At 41.9% G+C, this 14,451-nt stretch overlaps 1 protein-coding gene across 3 annotated transcripts; it reads left to right on the top strand.

Moving 5' to 3' along the window:
* The first annotated feature begins 2,416 nt into the window (after positions 1-2,416).
* Positions 2,417-14,295, top strand: LOC108923212 (uncharacterized). Of its 3 annotated transcripts, none has more exons than XM_018733857.2 (16): positions 2,417-2,696; positions 3,473-3,557; positions 4,686-4,899; positions 5,875-6,017; positions 6,443-6,596; positions 6,726-6,781; positions 6,928-7,142; positions 7,243-7,347; positions 8,865-9,014; positions 9,273-9,380; positions 10,366-10,530; positions 10,850-11,294; positions 12,145-12,202; positions 12,310-12,503; positions 12,634-12,722; positions 12,881-14,295. In XM_018733857.2, the coding sequence occupies exons 1-16, from the start codon at positions 2,541-2,543 to the stop codon at positions 12,983-12,985; spliced, it is 2,442 nt and encodes an 813-aa protein (XP_018589373.2). In that variant the 5' UTR covers positions 2,417-2,540; the 3' UTR covers positions 12,986-14,295. The 3 variants fall into 3 exon arrangements, with proteins under 3 accessions (XP_018589373.2, XP_018589372.2, XP_018589375.1); XM_018733856.2 differs by having other exon boundaries at positions 2,418-2,696; positions 10,850-11,357; XM_018733859.2 differs by lacking the exons at positions 2,417-2,696; positions 3,473-3,557 and adding an exon at positions 3,846-4,362 and having other exon boundaries at positions 10,850-11,357.
* The last annotated feature ends 156 nt before the right edge of the window (positions 14,296-14,451 follow it).

The raw sequence follows: 14,451 nt of genomic DNA, 5'->3' as shown, positions 1-14,451 counted from the left end.
TATAAACACTTGAGACCCTGCACTCTGAGTTGCTGAAGAAAACAGAATAGAAATAAAAGTCGCATAGTGAATTTTCTGTCAATTTTAATTTAATTTGATAGTGACAGCACGTGACTGTATTAAGTCCTAAGCTGTACGATGTCAATCTCCAGTTATCAACTGACTTCCAGTCCAGTTGGGTTTGTATGTTGACACACAAGTGTATTGTTTTCCGGGCACTATGAGGTCATGGTTTTGGTTTAATTACTTTGAAATTAACATGCTTGATATACAAATGCAAAGATACCTGGACTGATGAGACTTTTTAATTTGACTCCTCACCAGCGAAGAATACAGTATGTAGCACTTGTGTAAGGCTGTGCGCTCAGACTTGGTTTTGAGTTAAACTCAGTCTGTGTGTGGTTCACATATTCTGCCTGTGTTTGAGAGGGTTTCATCCCACAACCCAGAACTGGTATCTCTTAGTGTGCAAGTGTGTGTGTGTAACCGCCCTGCAATGGATTGGTGTCCCGTCCAGGGTGTACCCTACTTCAGGCCCTATGAGAGGGGAAGTCAGCAGGTCCATTTGGGCTTTGCCTCAATGGTGCACGACAGTATCATAGACAAACAAGTCGAGCCCGAGTACCTAAAGCTAAATAAAATTATACCGTCAGGCATTCTATGAATTTTTGAAAAATTACATAACATTCTTCACATTAAAATATTTTTTACCTCTCTTCCCAAAAAATGAGAGGGCCTCACAATGTGCAACGACCCAGGCCTCATTTGAGGTCTCAGAGGGCCTGGCCTACTTCACAACCCCTGCTGCTGTAATCGGCTCCAGACCAAGTGCATCCCTGGCATTATCACTTTTAAGTATTCTGGCTATTTATTGTTATTGGCATTATTTATTGCTTTTTTGTGTATAGTACTATCTATTGTGTTGTCTATAGTCTGTGGAAAAGCATTCAAGCAAGAATTTCATAATCCTTTGTACACGGTACTTGTACTTATGACAATAAACCTTGAACCTTGAATCTACCTACCACTGAGACCCTGTAATGGAAAAGTGGTTATTGATAATAAATGATACTGATAATGAATAATTTCCTTCATTCAGAATAGTTCAGGGAGCACTGATCCTGCGAGATGTCTGTCCTCTTCGTGTTTGATTTTATTTATTTTCCCTCTTCCTGGTTAAACCTCCCAGAGATTTACTGTGTTCACCACTGCTGTTACACAACACACCAGATGTGGGAACACGTGACTTCTGCTCCATCGGTGTGACGTCACTCGCTGCCTCGGGAGTGACTGCCTCCTGCCTGGTCCTGTGAAGTTTAAAATATGATACAATATGAATCGACTATAAGTCATCACCGCATTATTATATGCGCGTTGTATTAAACTGTAAAACACTACCACCATATTATCTCGGCAGTTTTTATTTTATATGACTTTTTAAAACATTTTATATTGTATCTTTATATTACATCTTTTAAGTTATATAAGCGATTTTGTACGAAGTTGTAACAACTTAATTGTAACAACTGTAAAGTTGTAATAATTAGCAGCTCGAACCGCACAAGCCGGAATCGAAAGATCCGGTTGAGTCTCACTTTCTTTGTTTTATACTGCCCTTGATCTGGGTACTCAGCCTGAATTGATACTGAGAAACATTTCCCACATGTACCGTGTAAGTGGGTAAACCATGGTAAGTAGGGTTATTACGCAAAGCTCAGTGACTTTTTGGAGAAAAATGTCAGACGAATGAACTTGAACTGTAGCGCTCCACCCGCAGATTTTTACTCATACCCATGGTTTTGGGTCTGCATGAAATGCTGTAAAAAGTACAGTTCTGTAGTGAGCACGAGGGAAAATAACAGCGAAACACCGAATCAGACTCGAGTAATACCATTCAAATGGTATTAATGATTTAAATAAATACAAATGCTTTTTCCGAGCCAATGGCATTGGGTCAAGTATCATTATATATTTACGCTGGCGTTGTATACATACAAATATTTCAAAGTATATATTATTTAGGACATAAGACATTTAAAATTACACTCTGAAATGGTTTTTAACTGGGAAAATTTGTTTGATAAAGAAAGAGTGTTGCGAAATGCATAGGTTAATAAATACTGATTTTTAATTAATGTCGGCAAGATGAAGATTTTGGAATGTGTATTTTAAGAGACTATTCAAGATGAAATTGAGATTGTTGATCCATCGCAGTGTTTAGTAGGTGAATCGACGGAACATAAGATGCACCCCGAGTTCGTGACACGACGACGTCACTATAAATAGAAATGTCAGTGTGTGTGTGTGTGTGCGTGCGTGCGTGTACACTTCTTCTTGTTATAATAACCACATGTCACACATCAGTCTCCAGTCCGACCAGTCAGTTTCCTCTGCGCTTTTTTTGTTAACCAATACTATCTCGAGAGACACCGACTTCCTGGAGTCGCATCTCGGACCCAGTCCGCAGTTCGTGCCCCAGCGAGAAGGAGAGAGAGAGATAGCGAAGGGAGCGGGCACCTCGCGCGGCTTGCCTGTAGAACATGGTTCCCCTGGTGGTCGCGGTGGCGCTTTCGCTGTTCTTTTTTCATTTGTACCGGAGGAGGACTTTACACCGCGCTCGCCGGACTCAGGAGCGCGAGGAGCTCGAAAGGCGCGAAGGGCTCGCGGAGCGCGAGGAAGCAGCGCTCCTCTTTCAGGTACGAAGAGACACTCACACCGGCTGGGAGCCACCGAGAGCCGCTTAATTCCACCTTAAGGGAATGTCATCCGTTCTGTAGCTCAAAGACACTTTTCAGAAAAGTTTTCTTTGTCGCTTAAAAGTAGTTTTTCTTTTTTAGGATATTTACACGTCTCGGGCTGCTCTACTGGCAGTAATTCACATGATGATTGACATTGGACTTGGCACACAGTTCAGCGGGGTTTACACCCTAAGCGCCACTGTGCAAATAAGAAACATTTTCTAATAAGCGTATTATTATTATTGTGCTGTTACTTTATATGATGTGAAGTTCGACGTGAAGGTTGTGTTCTCAGCGAAATAAATTACATTCAGTTCAGTGTTTTCCCCAGTTTATGGACTTACTTTTTTTCCCTAGGACGGCTAGGAAAAGCTTTCCTCAAATTTTAGAAGGAGTCAGTGAGTGGCCCAGAAAAGGCCCCAAAACCCTGCATTAAATAGCATAATTATATATATTCACTGCATATTCACAGTTTGAGTGATTTGCGTCATTCGTGAGCCAGCAGTAAATGATGTTTGATGCGAAACAAAATTGATTTGCACCCACAGCCACTGGCTGGGGTTACTTCTTAACCACTAGAGCTACACAGTGCTCTGGGTCTGGTACTAACACTGCACACTTAGCTGGAACTTAATGTCACACTTCTGCTCGTCATCGACGGCCTCCCACATCTGTGTCCTCACTGGTGAGCTTGCACCCCACACTCTGAGATGTTCTTCTTCGCTTTTGTGCAGGTTCCTGAGAAGAAGCATTTCACAGGTTGCGACGAGGTTGATACCAAAGGGCAGTACCCCAAAGTGAAGCAATCCCTTCAGCAAGGCATGTGGTTAGCCTGTGTTTCCTGTGAAGGAGGGTGCTGTGTGTGCTTTTTTTCTCACCACAACCTTCCCGGTGTCACATTTTGTACTGCGGGTGCCTCACGGTGCCTCGACTGTGTGATTGGGCGTAGGTTCGATCCCCGTGTGCGCTTCTCATGTTCTCTGGCCGCTCTGGTTTCCACGCACAGTCCAAAGATATGTTTCAGTTGAAGTGGTGACTCTAAATTGCTTGTAGTGTCAGCTGTCTTGGAGGAAGGTGTCAGCTAAAAACTAGGTAATGATAATTGTTATAATAATTATACTTCCCATTGGAGAAAAGTGCTAAATGAAAATAAATGTAATATAAATGCCTTGTCATCTGCAAGGGAAGTGACTGAAGATGTGTGTTGTTACACAGTGATGAACAGCTACAAGTGTGACATAAAGTCCTATAAGAGTTCCTGTTATGCACTTGTGCGCAACACTTTTGAGCTGAATAAGAGTCATCTGCGCAAATTATGACAGACCTCAGTGATGCATGTCAGAAATCCACACTGAAACGTTTCATTTGCACTGTTTAGAATGAGTGTGTGTAAACACCTCTTGTGTCTCAAGTGAGTGGGTTAGACTCAATCTATAAACAAAGGGCAGCATAAAAGTGACCTGACAACAAAGCTCTTGTGTTACTGTGGTAGCAGGACTGCTGTCTGGGCAAAACAGGAAGGCCAGAAACTTGTTTTCCACTCAGGGCACGTGACTCCTTCCATTGGGAGAGGCTGCAACCATGGAAAAGTGAATGTAAAAGTGATTTTTAAAAATGTGTGCAGGTACGTGCACGATTTGCAGGTATGTCCAGAATTCACTCAAAGGAAAGATTTGATAGCAGCTAGTGTTTAAGTCCAAGAAAACAGAGTGAAACTCTTGTGTAAGAGTCCAACAGTGTGACCAGCCATTTACACTCAGGGTTTTTTCTTTGTGTGTTGTTGCACTTTCTGTGTGTAGGTATATGTTATATGTGCAGTGCTGCTGTGTGTTATATACAGTATTACAGTAATACAGTCTCTCTGGATGAAAATGTGTATTTGCATGTGATATGAATGCTTCCATGTCCTTCTCTATGTAAAGGGATTGTTTCCCTTTGTCTCTGCAGTGTTCGACTGCACCTACCTACAGGTTGCCCTGTACCTCTATGGGAACTCTGTGCCCAGGGACAGCCAGCCCCTCCGTGACGCTCTGCAGCAGGAGTTTGACCTGGTCGTGCACAGTGTCATCTTGGCCGTCAACAATCTCAATGTCGACGGGATCATTTTGGGCTGGATCTGCATCCTCACCCAGCACTTGCATGATGTCAAGCAGACAGGCAGGTGAGGCCTTTTCCCCAACAGTATGCATTATTGCGAAATTCCTGGTTCAGATAATTTGCTGTCAACTCCTTATACCGAAGGGCTATGACTACGTCACCTTTCGGAAAGAGTGTTCTTTGATCAAACACACTGTAGGGGCCATATGGAACTGCACGGTGTGGTGTTGTGTAAGTTTTTAGTAAAAACTTTAGAGCTGGGTGGGCTGGGAAGAATGCAGTTCTCGGAAATGTTAGACTTGAGGGTACAGTGTGGGCCATTACTAATTTTGAAAGTGATTGCTGGTGACTCTGCGCAAAAGTTCAGATTTAAGGGAAGCGGAAAGGAATGAGGGGAAAGGAGAAGGTGGTGTCTGCATTCAAATAGCTCCTTGACTTGTACTTGAATAAGGAGTGGAATAAGGATGACACTATGTAGTATTTGCTGAAAGTCACTTTGGAGAAAAGTGTCTGCTGAATGAAATAGTGTAAACATGTGAGTAGATGTGCAATCAGAAAGCAGTGTGTAGGGACAGTAAACTGATAACATGAAAAGAAAAAAATTTGATGGTGTTTTCATGGGAAAGTTCATTGTGTTTGTGTTGTGTAAGTGTGCGTGTTCGTGCTTTCCTATATTTACTGGAAAAAACATTAATATTTTCGAGGAAACAGTCCCATTAAAGACTGTGTTTTTAATGATCCTTTTGACCGGGTGCTCTGGTTTCCTCCCACAGTCTCCATTTCTTCCCAAGACATGTGCTTCAGGTGAAATGATGACTCTGAATTGCCCATAGTGTGTGTGTGTGTTAGAACAAGTGTATGTGATTGCTCTGTGATGGACTAGCATGCCATCTAAGGTGCACCCTGTTTCACACCCTATGCTTCTGGAATAGACTGCTTTTCACCGCGACCATGACTGGAGAAGCAGATATTGATAAGGAATGGATGGATTTAAATATACTCTTTTTCTTTATTGTGTGTCTGTTTTTGTGTCCATCAGGTGCAAGCTGTTCAGCTCTAGAGAGGAGGAGATGTCAGTCCTCAGGGAATATTCGGGAGTTATGGTGCGGAAGCTCAGCCCCCCATCCCTGAGTGGACCGAATCTCAACCACTGCATCTTACAGGAGATTGTAGCCTTCAAAGGTGAGCCTCTATGCAGTTCCTCAATCACTGCTGACAGCACTACGCATTCTGTCTGTTTGCCAAAATGTGTTTTGTAAATTGGATGCCAGCGTCCAACTTCAAACGCCCTTTTCACCACAGTGTGTCTTGGTGTAAGAATCCCCAGGATACAGGGTGTTCCTCATCGCTTGGATTTTCCAATTTACAAAAGCCAGCAATCTCACCAGAAACAGAATGCTGCATTTATATACACAGGAATATACCCATAGCGTCAAGATACCCTTCACAATTAATAACTCTCACATTCCAGGACCAGGGCTGAACCAGGGCTCATTCTGATAGCCAAGTGGAAGTCTGAAGATGTTGCCTAAGAGGTCTCTGCGCAAAAAAAGCTAGTTATATACTTCAGATCTGGTAAAAATAAGACATTATTATTCCTTTTGCAGTGCTGGAGGTGCTGGTGGATTTTCTTTCGAACCCAGACACTATGAACCAGCTGGTGGTGAGCCAGCTTGGTGCTGAATCTCCAGCAACCTCCACAAAGCCAGAAGGGGCTCAGGAAAGGATAGTGCACGTACAGGAGACTGAAGATCAAGAACCGTGAGTGACGACCCCCCCCCCCCCCCCCGCCATGTTTCAACAAGGAAGAATGTCGTTGATGGTGACGTACGATAGCTTCTCAAGTTTGTTGCTAATAATGGCATTTTGTTTTTATGCTGATCTTTACAGAATGACTGAAGACACAAAAACCATGCAGACCAGTGACTTAAAGGGCAAAAAGAAAAGTGTGGGGCCTTTTCTTTTATACCATTGTTCACCATACTGGGCAAATTATTTAGGCATTTGAAGCCTGTGTTCCATCAGATTTTCTGAGTTGTACAGCAGGTACTGATAGATGCTGACCTGCAGTAACTTGTACCTCACTGTCCAGAGACCAGACTGCAGAGGATGAAATCTAAACTTAAGAAGATAATGAAGTCCAAGAAAGACAAAGGAAGTGACGACGAGCCGGATAGAATGTTCCGCAGTTGTAATGCTAGCGATGTGCTGGGCAGCGACGGTTGCAGTGGTGATGACGACGACGATGGTTGCAGTGGCGATGGTGACAGCGATGGCTCCACTGGTAGCATCAGCGGCTCTTCTAGTGTAAGATATTGGCCTTCCAGCACGAAAACCGTCCATCAAGAGTGTGAAGCTCTTTTGACCTAACCTGATTACCTTTTCTTGTGGGCTGTGGGCTGTTCAGGAGGACAGTGCCAAACAGAGTCCAGATAGCTGCGCCGATAACATATTGTGCCTGCTTTCATACGAGATTTGGCAGATAAGTGTTTGGACAGCCTCAATCTCACAGGTGAGTCCCTCATATGCTTTTGCAGGGCAATATTTCAATAAAATTAAAAAATAAGAGCCCAGCCCATACAGTTGTGGTAAATAATTTTTTGGCCAACCCCTCGCGGAAAACTCACGTTACACTGTTATATTTTGGGGAGTTTCTTGTCTCTCCACACTAACAGATACTAGCTATCATTTTGGCATCTAGGAATTGCATATTATGACATTTCATGTATTTGTTTGATCATAAAGAACATGAATTTCTTCCTGACTTACTTTCATTCATTTAGCTGAGACTTTTCTCTAAAGCAGCTTCTAGTGTTAAGGTACTTGGAATTATTTACCCATTTATATAGCTAGGTAATTTTACAGAAACAGTTTAGCATAAGTGCTTTGTTCAGGGCTATTACAATCAAAGGTGGGAGTCAAGCCTGTGATCTTTGGGTCTAAAGGCAGCAGCTCTAACCACCATGCTACCAGCTGTCCTGTTTTATATTATTCAGGTGATACCACAAAATTATGCTACTGAAACAAATAGGTACGTAGGGACAGCTGGTAGTGTAGTGGTTAGAGTTGACCAAAGGTCACAGATTCAAATTTCACCTCCAACTGAAGTACAAGGTACTTACTATAAATTGGTCCAATAAAATTAACCAACTATACAAATGGGTAAATAATTGTAGGTAGATTAACATTGTAAACTGTTTCGGAAAAAAGTGTCAGCCAAATAAATAAATACACACTTGCTGAAGCCGCTTGTCCCAAGCGGGGTTGCAGCAAGCTAGACCTAACCTGGCAACACAGGGCGTAAGGCTGGAGGGGGAGGGGACACACCCAGGACAGGACACCACTCCGTCACAAGGCACCCCAAGCAGGAGTTGAACCTCAGACCCACCAGAGAGCAGGACCCGACCAAGCCCACTGTGCTGCCATGCCCCCTAAATAAATAAATAAATGTAATTAGCCAAAGGGGACGTGGCAGCGCAGTGGGTTGGCCAGGGCCTGCTCCCTGGTTGGGTCTGGTGTTTCAGTCCTGCTTGGGGTGGCCTGCAACAGCCTGGTGTCCTGTCCTGGGTGTGTCCCCTTCCCCTCCAGCCTTGTGCCCTGTGCTGTCAGGTTAGGCTCTAGCTTGCTGCAACCCTGCTCGGAACAAGTGGTTTCAGAAAATGTGTGTGTGTGTGTGTGTGTGTGTGTGTGTGTGTGTGTGTGTGTGTGTGTGTGTAATTAGATGGATTATAATGACAGTCAACACCTATAGGTGCCTGTGTTTTGTGTGCTTGTCCACATCACCCGTGAGGGTCATACTTGAAATTGAAGAGCAGTTTAGGTCATCTTTTTCCTGCATTAGAATCTGGTAAAAATGTCTAAGCTAGGGCAAAAATCATATAACAATGCTCATAAGTGATTATTTTCAGAGTTTCAAAAGGGTTTGGGGTTTAACAACACTGACTATGTAGGATGGGTGGGCATCATGTTTCTTGTCGTCATGGTGATGCAAGAGCAGAATGACACCTTTACCTGCTCTGGGTTTGTTAGGTGGAGCAACAGGACAAGGAGCTGCTTTTTACAATACACCTGGAGGGCAAAGTCGAGACAGAGGCCCTTCAGTGGGACACTGTGAAATCCCAGATGGATTTTAAGAAGTTACAGTCTGACTTGCAGGCAGGAAACATGAACAACCAAGAGGTGTGGTAAAAGCATAGTTGATGCAACTGTAAACAGTATACTGTCTTGAGCATTTGCTTAAATTTGTTTGGACACTGGACTGTAATTATCAGGTCTGTTTGTGCTGATGATGTTTGTTTTTCGTCTATTGAATTATGCTTTTTGTATAATCCTAACCTCTGAGTGGCTTTGAATGAAAAAATTTGCTGCATAAACAAATGTAAATTATATCTGTGTCAGACCAGTCAACCCTTTTGTTTAGCATGTCCTTCTTTTCAGGGCTCTTCTCACCTGCCCTCAGTAGCAGCGGTGCTGGAGAACACGGAAAGGAGCATAGATGATGAATTCAAAGAGGAGGCCAAAGCTACACTGAACTGTTTTCTGCAGGTGCAGTAGCGTCCCCTAGTGGAACACCTCACCCCTCTTCAATAAATAGCTCATTGGAGACCTTTCCTCCAAGGCCCTGTGATATTGTAAAAATGTAAAACATTTGTTTATGTAACTGATGCTTTTCTCCAAAGCAACTTACAATATTAAGCTACTTACAATCATTTACACAGCAAAGTAATTTTTCTGAAGCACCTTAAGAAGAGGGCAGCTGGTAGTGTAGTGGTTAAAACTACTGCTTTTGGGCCTGATAGACACAGGTTCAGTTCCTAGCTATAGTACTCTTATGCAAAGTATTTACCCTACCTAAATTGCTGCAGTAAAAGTTACCCAGCTGTGTAAATGGGTAACTTATTATAGGAAGATTAGCATTGTAAGCTAGTTTGAAGAAAAGTGTCAGCTCAATGAGTGAATGTGTCATAAACATGCTTTTTCTAGGGCAACTGGTAGTATAGTGGTTAGCACTATGGCTTTGTGCTCAAAGGTTGCAGGTTTGATCCCCACCTCTGGCTCTTGTACCCTGAGTAAGGTATTTACCTTAAAATTACTCTAGTAACATTATCCAGCTGTGTAAATAATTAGAGGTAGACTATAAGATGCTTTTGAGAAAAGTGTTAGCTAAATTAATAAATGTAGGGTAAGTACCATACTTAAGGGTGCTGCAGGTGCAATTTGAGCCTGCAAATCTCAGGTTTACAGGCAGGAGTGCTAATCACTCTGCTACCCTCCCCCCCAACATTTTAAGGTGTTGTAACTCATCCTGTAGTTGTTTGATTTAAAAAAGTGTTTGTAGGAAGTATTTGACAGGGCCTTGCAGTCGTAAAATTATTTCAGATTTAAATGTTATTTGAAAACTAAACAAACACTGTCCCTTTAAGGCCTGAAGTTTTATTTCTTTTCAGAATGTCAAAACATGGTCTTTAAGTGTTATGTAATGGAAACCACTTCACATGCCAGGATCTTCAGTGTCTCCTGTTCTTCACAGGCGCTTCTTTCAGACAGCGAGATGAGAAACAAGAGAGATGTGTTTGTGTTCCTGTGCCCACTGGATCAGCTGCTGGAGGAGCGGCAGAGGGAGGAGCCCCTCAGTGAGATATACAAACTGCTGCACACCCTGGCCTCATTCTTTACTGATGTAGAGCAAGAAGAGGTTCGCCTCCTCGCTGACACTTTATCTTTATGTCTCTTCAAGCTATTTCTCCCCATCCAAGAATGATTCATTGCCAAATCATGTTCAGGCTCCTGCCATCCCAATTTGTAAAAGGACATATTATCACAAATTAATGTCTGGCATCCTCATTTAATGTCCACCATCTGCAAACAATTACAGCTCTTGTTTGTAATTCGGAGATTGTGTTTACTCTTCAATATTTTTTTTGGACAGGGGTTGCCAAGAATGGACTAGGTAACTCAGAAGGAGTTGGATGTAAATTTTAGGAGAGATTAAGAATAATCTCATTTCTCCTCAGGAGCACAGTGGTGAGGTAGAGAGAACCCCTGATGGCCCTAAATGTCAGCTTGGGTCTGGGAGTGGTCCTCCGGACTCAGGTGAAGGAGGTGATGGCTCTACTCCAGGTCATCATGAGCGCCTGAGGGCCCCCCTCACAGAGCCCAACAGAGCCGAGAGGCAGCCTGCTGAGATGTCCAAAAGCACAAATAGCTCTGGCTTTGAGTTCCGAGCACTTCCTCTTCCTGCTGGCAATATGGACCAGGCTCCAGACCAGGACACAGAGAGAATTCCCCAGCGTCTTCACCGGCATGTTGACCAAAGCCAAGGCAGGGACTGTAAGAGCTTTCCGCAGGACGGCAAACCAACTGAAAAGAGCAAGCTGCCTGCCAAGGTGCCTGTGGTACTCCCCAACCGAAAGGAAAAAGGGCAAAGGGACCCAGAGCAGGAAAAGGCACCTCAACATGGTAAAATGGACATGTCCAGCAAGTACACTAAAGCCCTGACTGATCTGCTGAAGGAAATATGTGGTTTGTACCAACATGACCTTTTAATTATACTACTTTCTCTCTTTTACACTTACATTTATTCATTTAGCAGACACTTTTTGTCCAAAACAACGCACATCTCAAAGAAAACTACATCATAGCACAGACTATAGTTTGGTGTGCCTTATTTGTAGGTTCATATATGTTTTATACCCACTACCTGTATGGATATTTTAAGTAAATTAGGTAATGTACCTTGCTTATTGGTACATCAGCAGCACCTAATTTGGAGCTGCATGTGTTATATTTTTGCAAAAGGGTACAGGTCCTGAAGCACAGTGCTACCTATTGCTCTGTTATGACAAAAGCAGTTGAGCAGACTGTGAAAGTACTTTTAAAAACAGGCTAAAATAATCATTACAGTTTCACCATTGCAGAAAATCAGCGGAAGTGTTTAATATTTATTTAAATCTGTCCACAATTATCTCGCTCGGTCAGCCAGTCTTTTAAAAATTATTATTGTTGTTGTTGTTGTAGCCTTTATGTAGCTGATGCTTTTCTGTATACTAAGACTATAGCTGGACAATGTTTACTGGAGCAATTTGGCGTGTTTTTCTAACTCAAGGGTACTGCAGTGAGAGTGTGGATTTGAATCCAGGTTTGTAAAATACAATGCATTGTTTATCGTTCATTACACTACCTGCTGCCCCAATCAATGTAACTGAACATGTTTCAAAATTTGAAAGTAAAAGAAAAAAGTCAAACAAACATACACTGTAACATATTGATATGTTTTGGGTTTTGAGCTGAGCTCTTTTTCCCTTTTCAGATCATTCAACAGTTGTGAAATTATGTTGCTCTGAATTCGTGCAGCGGCTTATACAGAAGTAAGTGTCATAAAGGAACTTCTGCTCTCCTTTCTCAGTCTTCACAAATCTCACTGGTTTTTATTGAGGGTACAGTGGTCTAAGATGTCTGTGTTGACTCTGTCCAGCACAGTGAAGGGCTACCTGAAGTGGCTGGACTTCACAGAGGACCAAGTTGCGTCTTTAATTAGCAACATCCGGGAGAAGCAGTGGCCCGAGGGGGTCCCAGAGGTCTTAGAACAACAAGAAACCGCCCGAGACATGAGCGATATGGAGAAGGCTGAGCTGAAGGAGAAGGCCTGGGGACTCATCCATGCCAAACGTGTGTGACCCGTGATTCTTCCTTGGCAAACGTGGAGTGGGACATATTTGAAACTTAGCTCTTGAAAGCATTTGATAAATGAGGTATTATTTCTACAAGATGACCTGTATTGTCTGTTACCATGCTTTAGGTCCAATGGCTATGAAATTTATGAAGGCTGACTTGGAGAAAGTGTTTCATAGCTTCCAGGATGCAGAGCAGAACAAGAAGCTGGTTTATGTGAGTTTCATGCTTATCCATATTACAAACCGTCATGTAGTCCAATGTGTCTGTATTCATGTGTTTTTGTTGCCATAGTTTATTTGTGAGTGAAATATTATTTTGTACTGATTTGAATATAATTTGGAATAATTTATCTTTCTCTTTTCATCCTGAAGATGCTGTTTTCGTTTCTACTGCTGAAGATGTTTCCCGAAGAAAGGGGTCTGACTGATAAAGCCAAAGCACTTTTAAAAGTCCCTCCGTTATTTGACTCAGTTTGAGTGTGGTCAAGAAGATGGATTTTTATCAGCTATCAGAGCTATTTGTGTATCCCGGAGGCAGCACTTTACAGTAACAGGGGTAACTGGTAGTGTAGTGCTTAGAGCTGTTGCTTTTAGACCCACAGATTGCAGGTTCAAATCTCTCTCTAGCTGTAGTACTCCTGAGCAAGGTACTTAAATTACTCCTGTAAAAATTACTCTGCTGTACAAATGGGTTAATACTTGTAGGTGGTTTAACATTGCATTGCAACATTGCATTTTGGAGAAAAGTGTCACCTAAATGCATTATTGTAATGAGCCACAAGAGAGGAACTGAAGCCCATCAGGTTCCAATACAAGGCTGAGAAGTCCTCCTGCACAATCTTGAAGGTGCTTTCACAGAATATATTAGTAGTGTGTATGCTGTGAAACACACTACTAATACAGAGATTAAGCAAAAAACATATTTATATATTCATGTCTTCCAAAAGTACACCATTGTTTATTTTAATAACCAATGGATAACAGGTAGTACCGGTAATGGTACTGGGTGTGAATCTGTTTATTTTCCCCACCTGGTGTCCTCCCACATTCCAGAGAGATTTGGTTTAGTTATATCAGTAGCACTGAATTCCCTTTGGTGTGTGTGTGTGTGTGTGTGTGTGTCTGTGTGTCAGAGAGTGAGAGAGAGCAAGAGAAAGATATATATTGTGCTGTGATGGACTGGCATCCCATCCACACAGCACTCTACCATGTGCCCTTTGTTTTATAGGCTCCAGACCCCTGGGAGCCCCTTTAGACATTGTAACAACAGATCAAGGTCAATTATATAAACTAATGTTATAGAGTTTAAAAGTTTTTTATCCTCAACAATTTTCATTCATTGAACTTACTGCAGTGACATTAACTCTGAGATTTAACTTTATGTAAATATTTGGACAAGCGGTTCTGAGTGTGTGTGTGTGTGTGTGTGTAAATATTTTTTTTGCTTTATCATTAGCACATTGATTTGTGCTGCCTTTATTCATGAGGTACTGAGAGTACTGAGGAGATAAAATATTGACATGTGCAATTTACATCTGGAGTGCAATGAACTTGGGTGTATTTTCCAGTGGGACCTGAGACATTGCTGGACATTCATAACAATTTTATTATAGTATTAATGAGCACTTCATACATACCTAAAAATAGTGTGACAGTAATTCTCTTCATTAAGGTCTTTATAAGAACATAAAAGACAGAACTGTATTTTGACTGTACACACATGGGGCATTTTAATATTGCATTAGTTAGGATTTTCATTGAGTTGGCTATACATGGTGGACCTCTTTTTTTAAATATAATTTGATTAATTAAAAAAAGAAAAAATATATATGTTTAGTATTCTGAATAGTAATGTAAACTTTGAACAATAAAGTGACTTATCAAAGTTTGTTTGTGGTGGTTGTTTCTATGTAGCAAATTATTATTATTTTTTTTTTAAATAT

This window comes from Scleropages formosus, chromosome 13 (assembly GCF_900964775.1).
Source record: "Scleropages formosus chromosome 13, fSclFor1.1, whole genome shotgun sequence".
Taxonomy (NCBI): Eukaryota; Metazoa; Chordata; class Actinopteri; order Osteoglossiformes; family Osteoglossidae; genus Scleropages; species Scleropages formosus.
The sequence above is the reverse complement of the archived record's forward strand: the minus strand, read 5'-3'. Positions and strand labels throughout refer to the sequence as shown.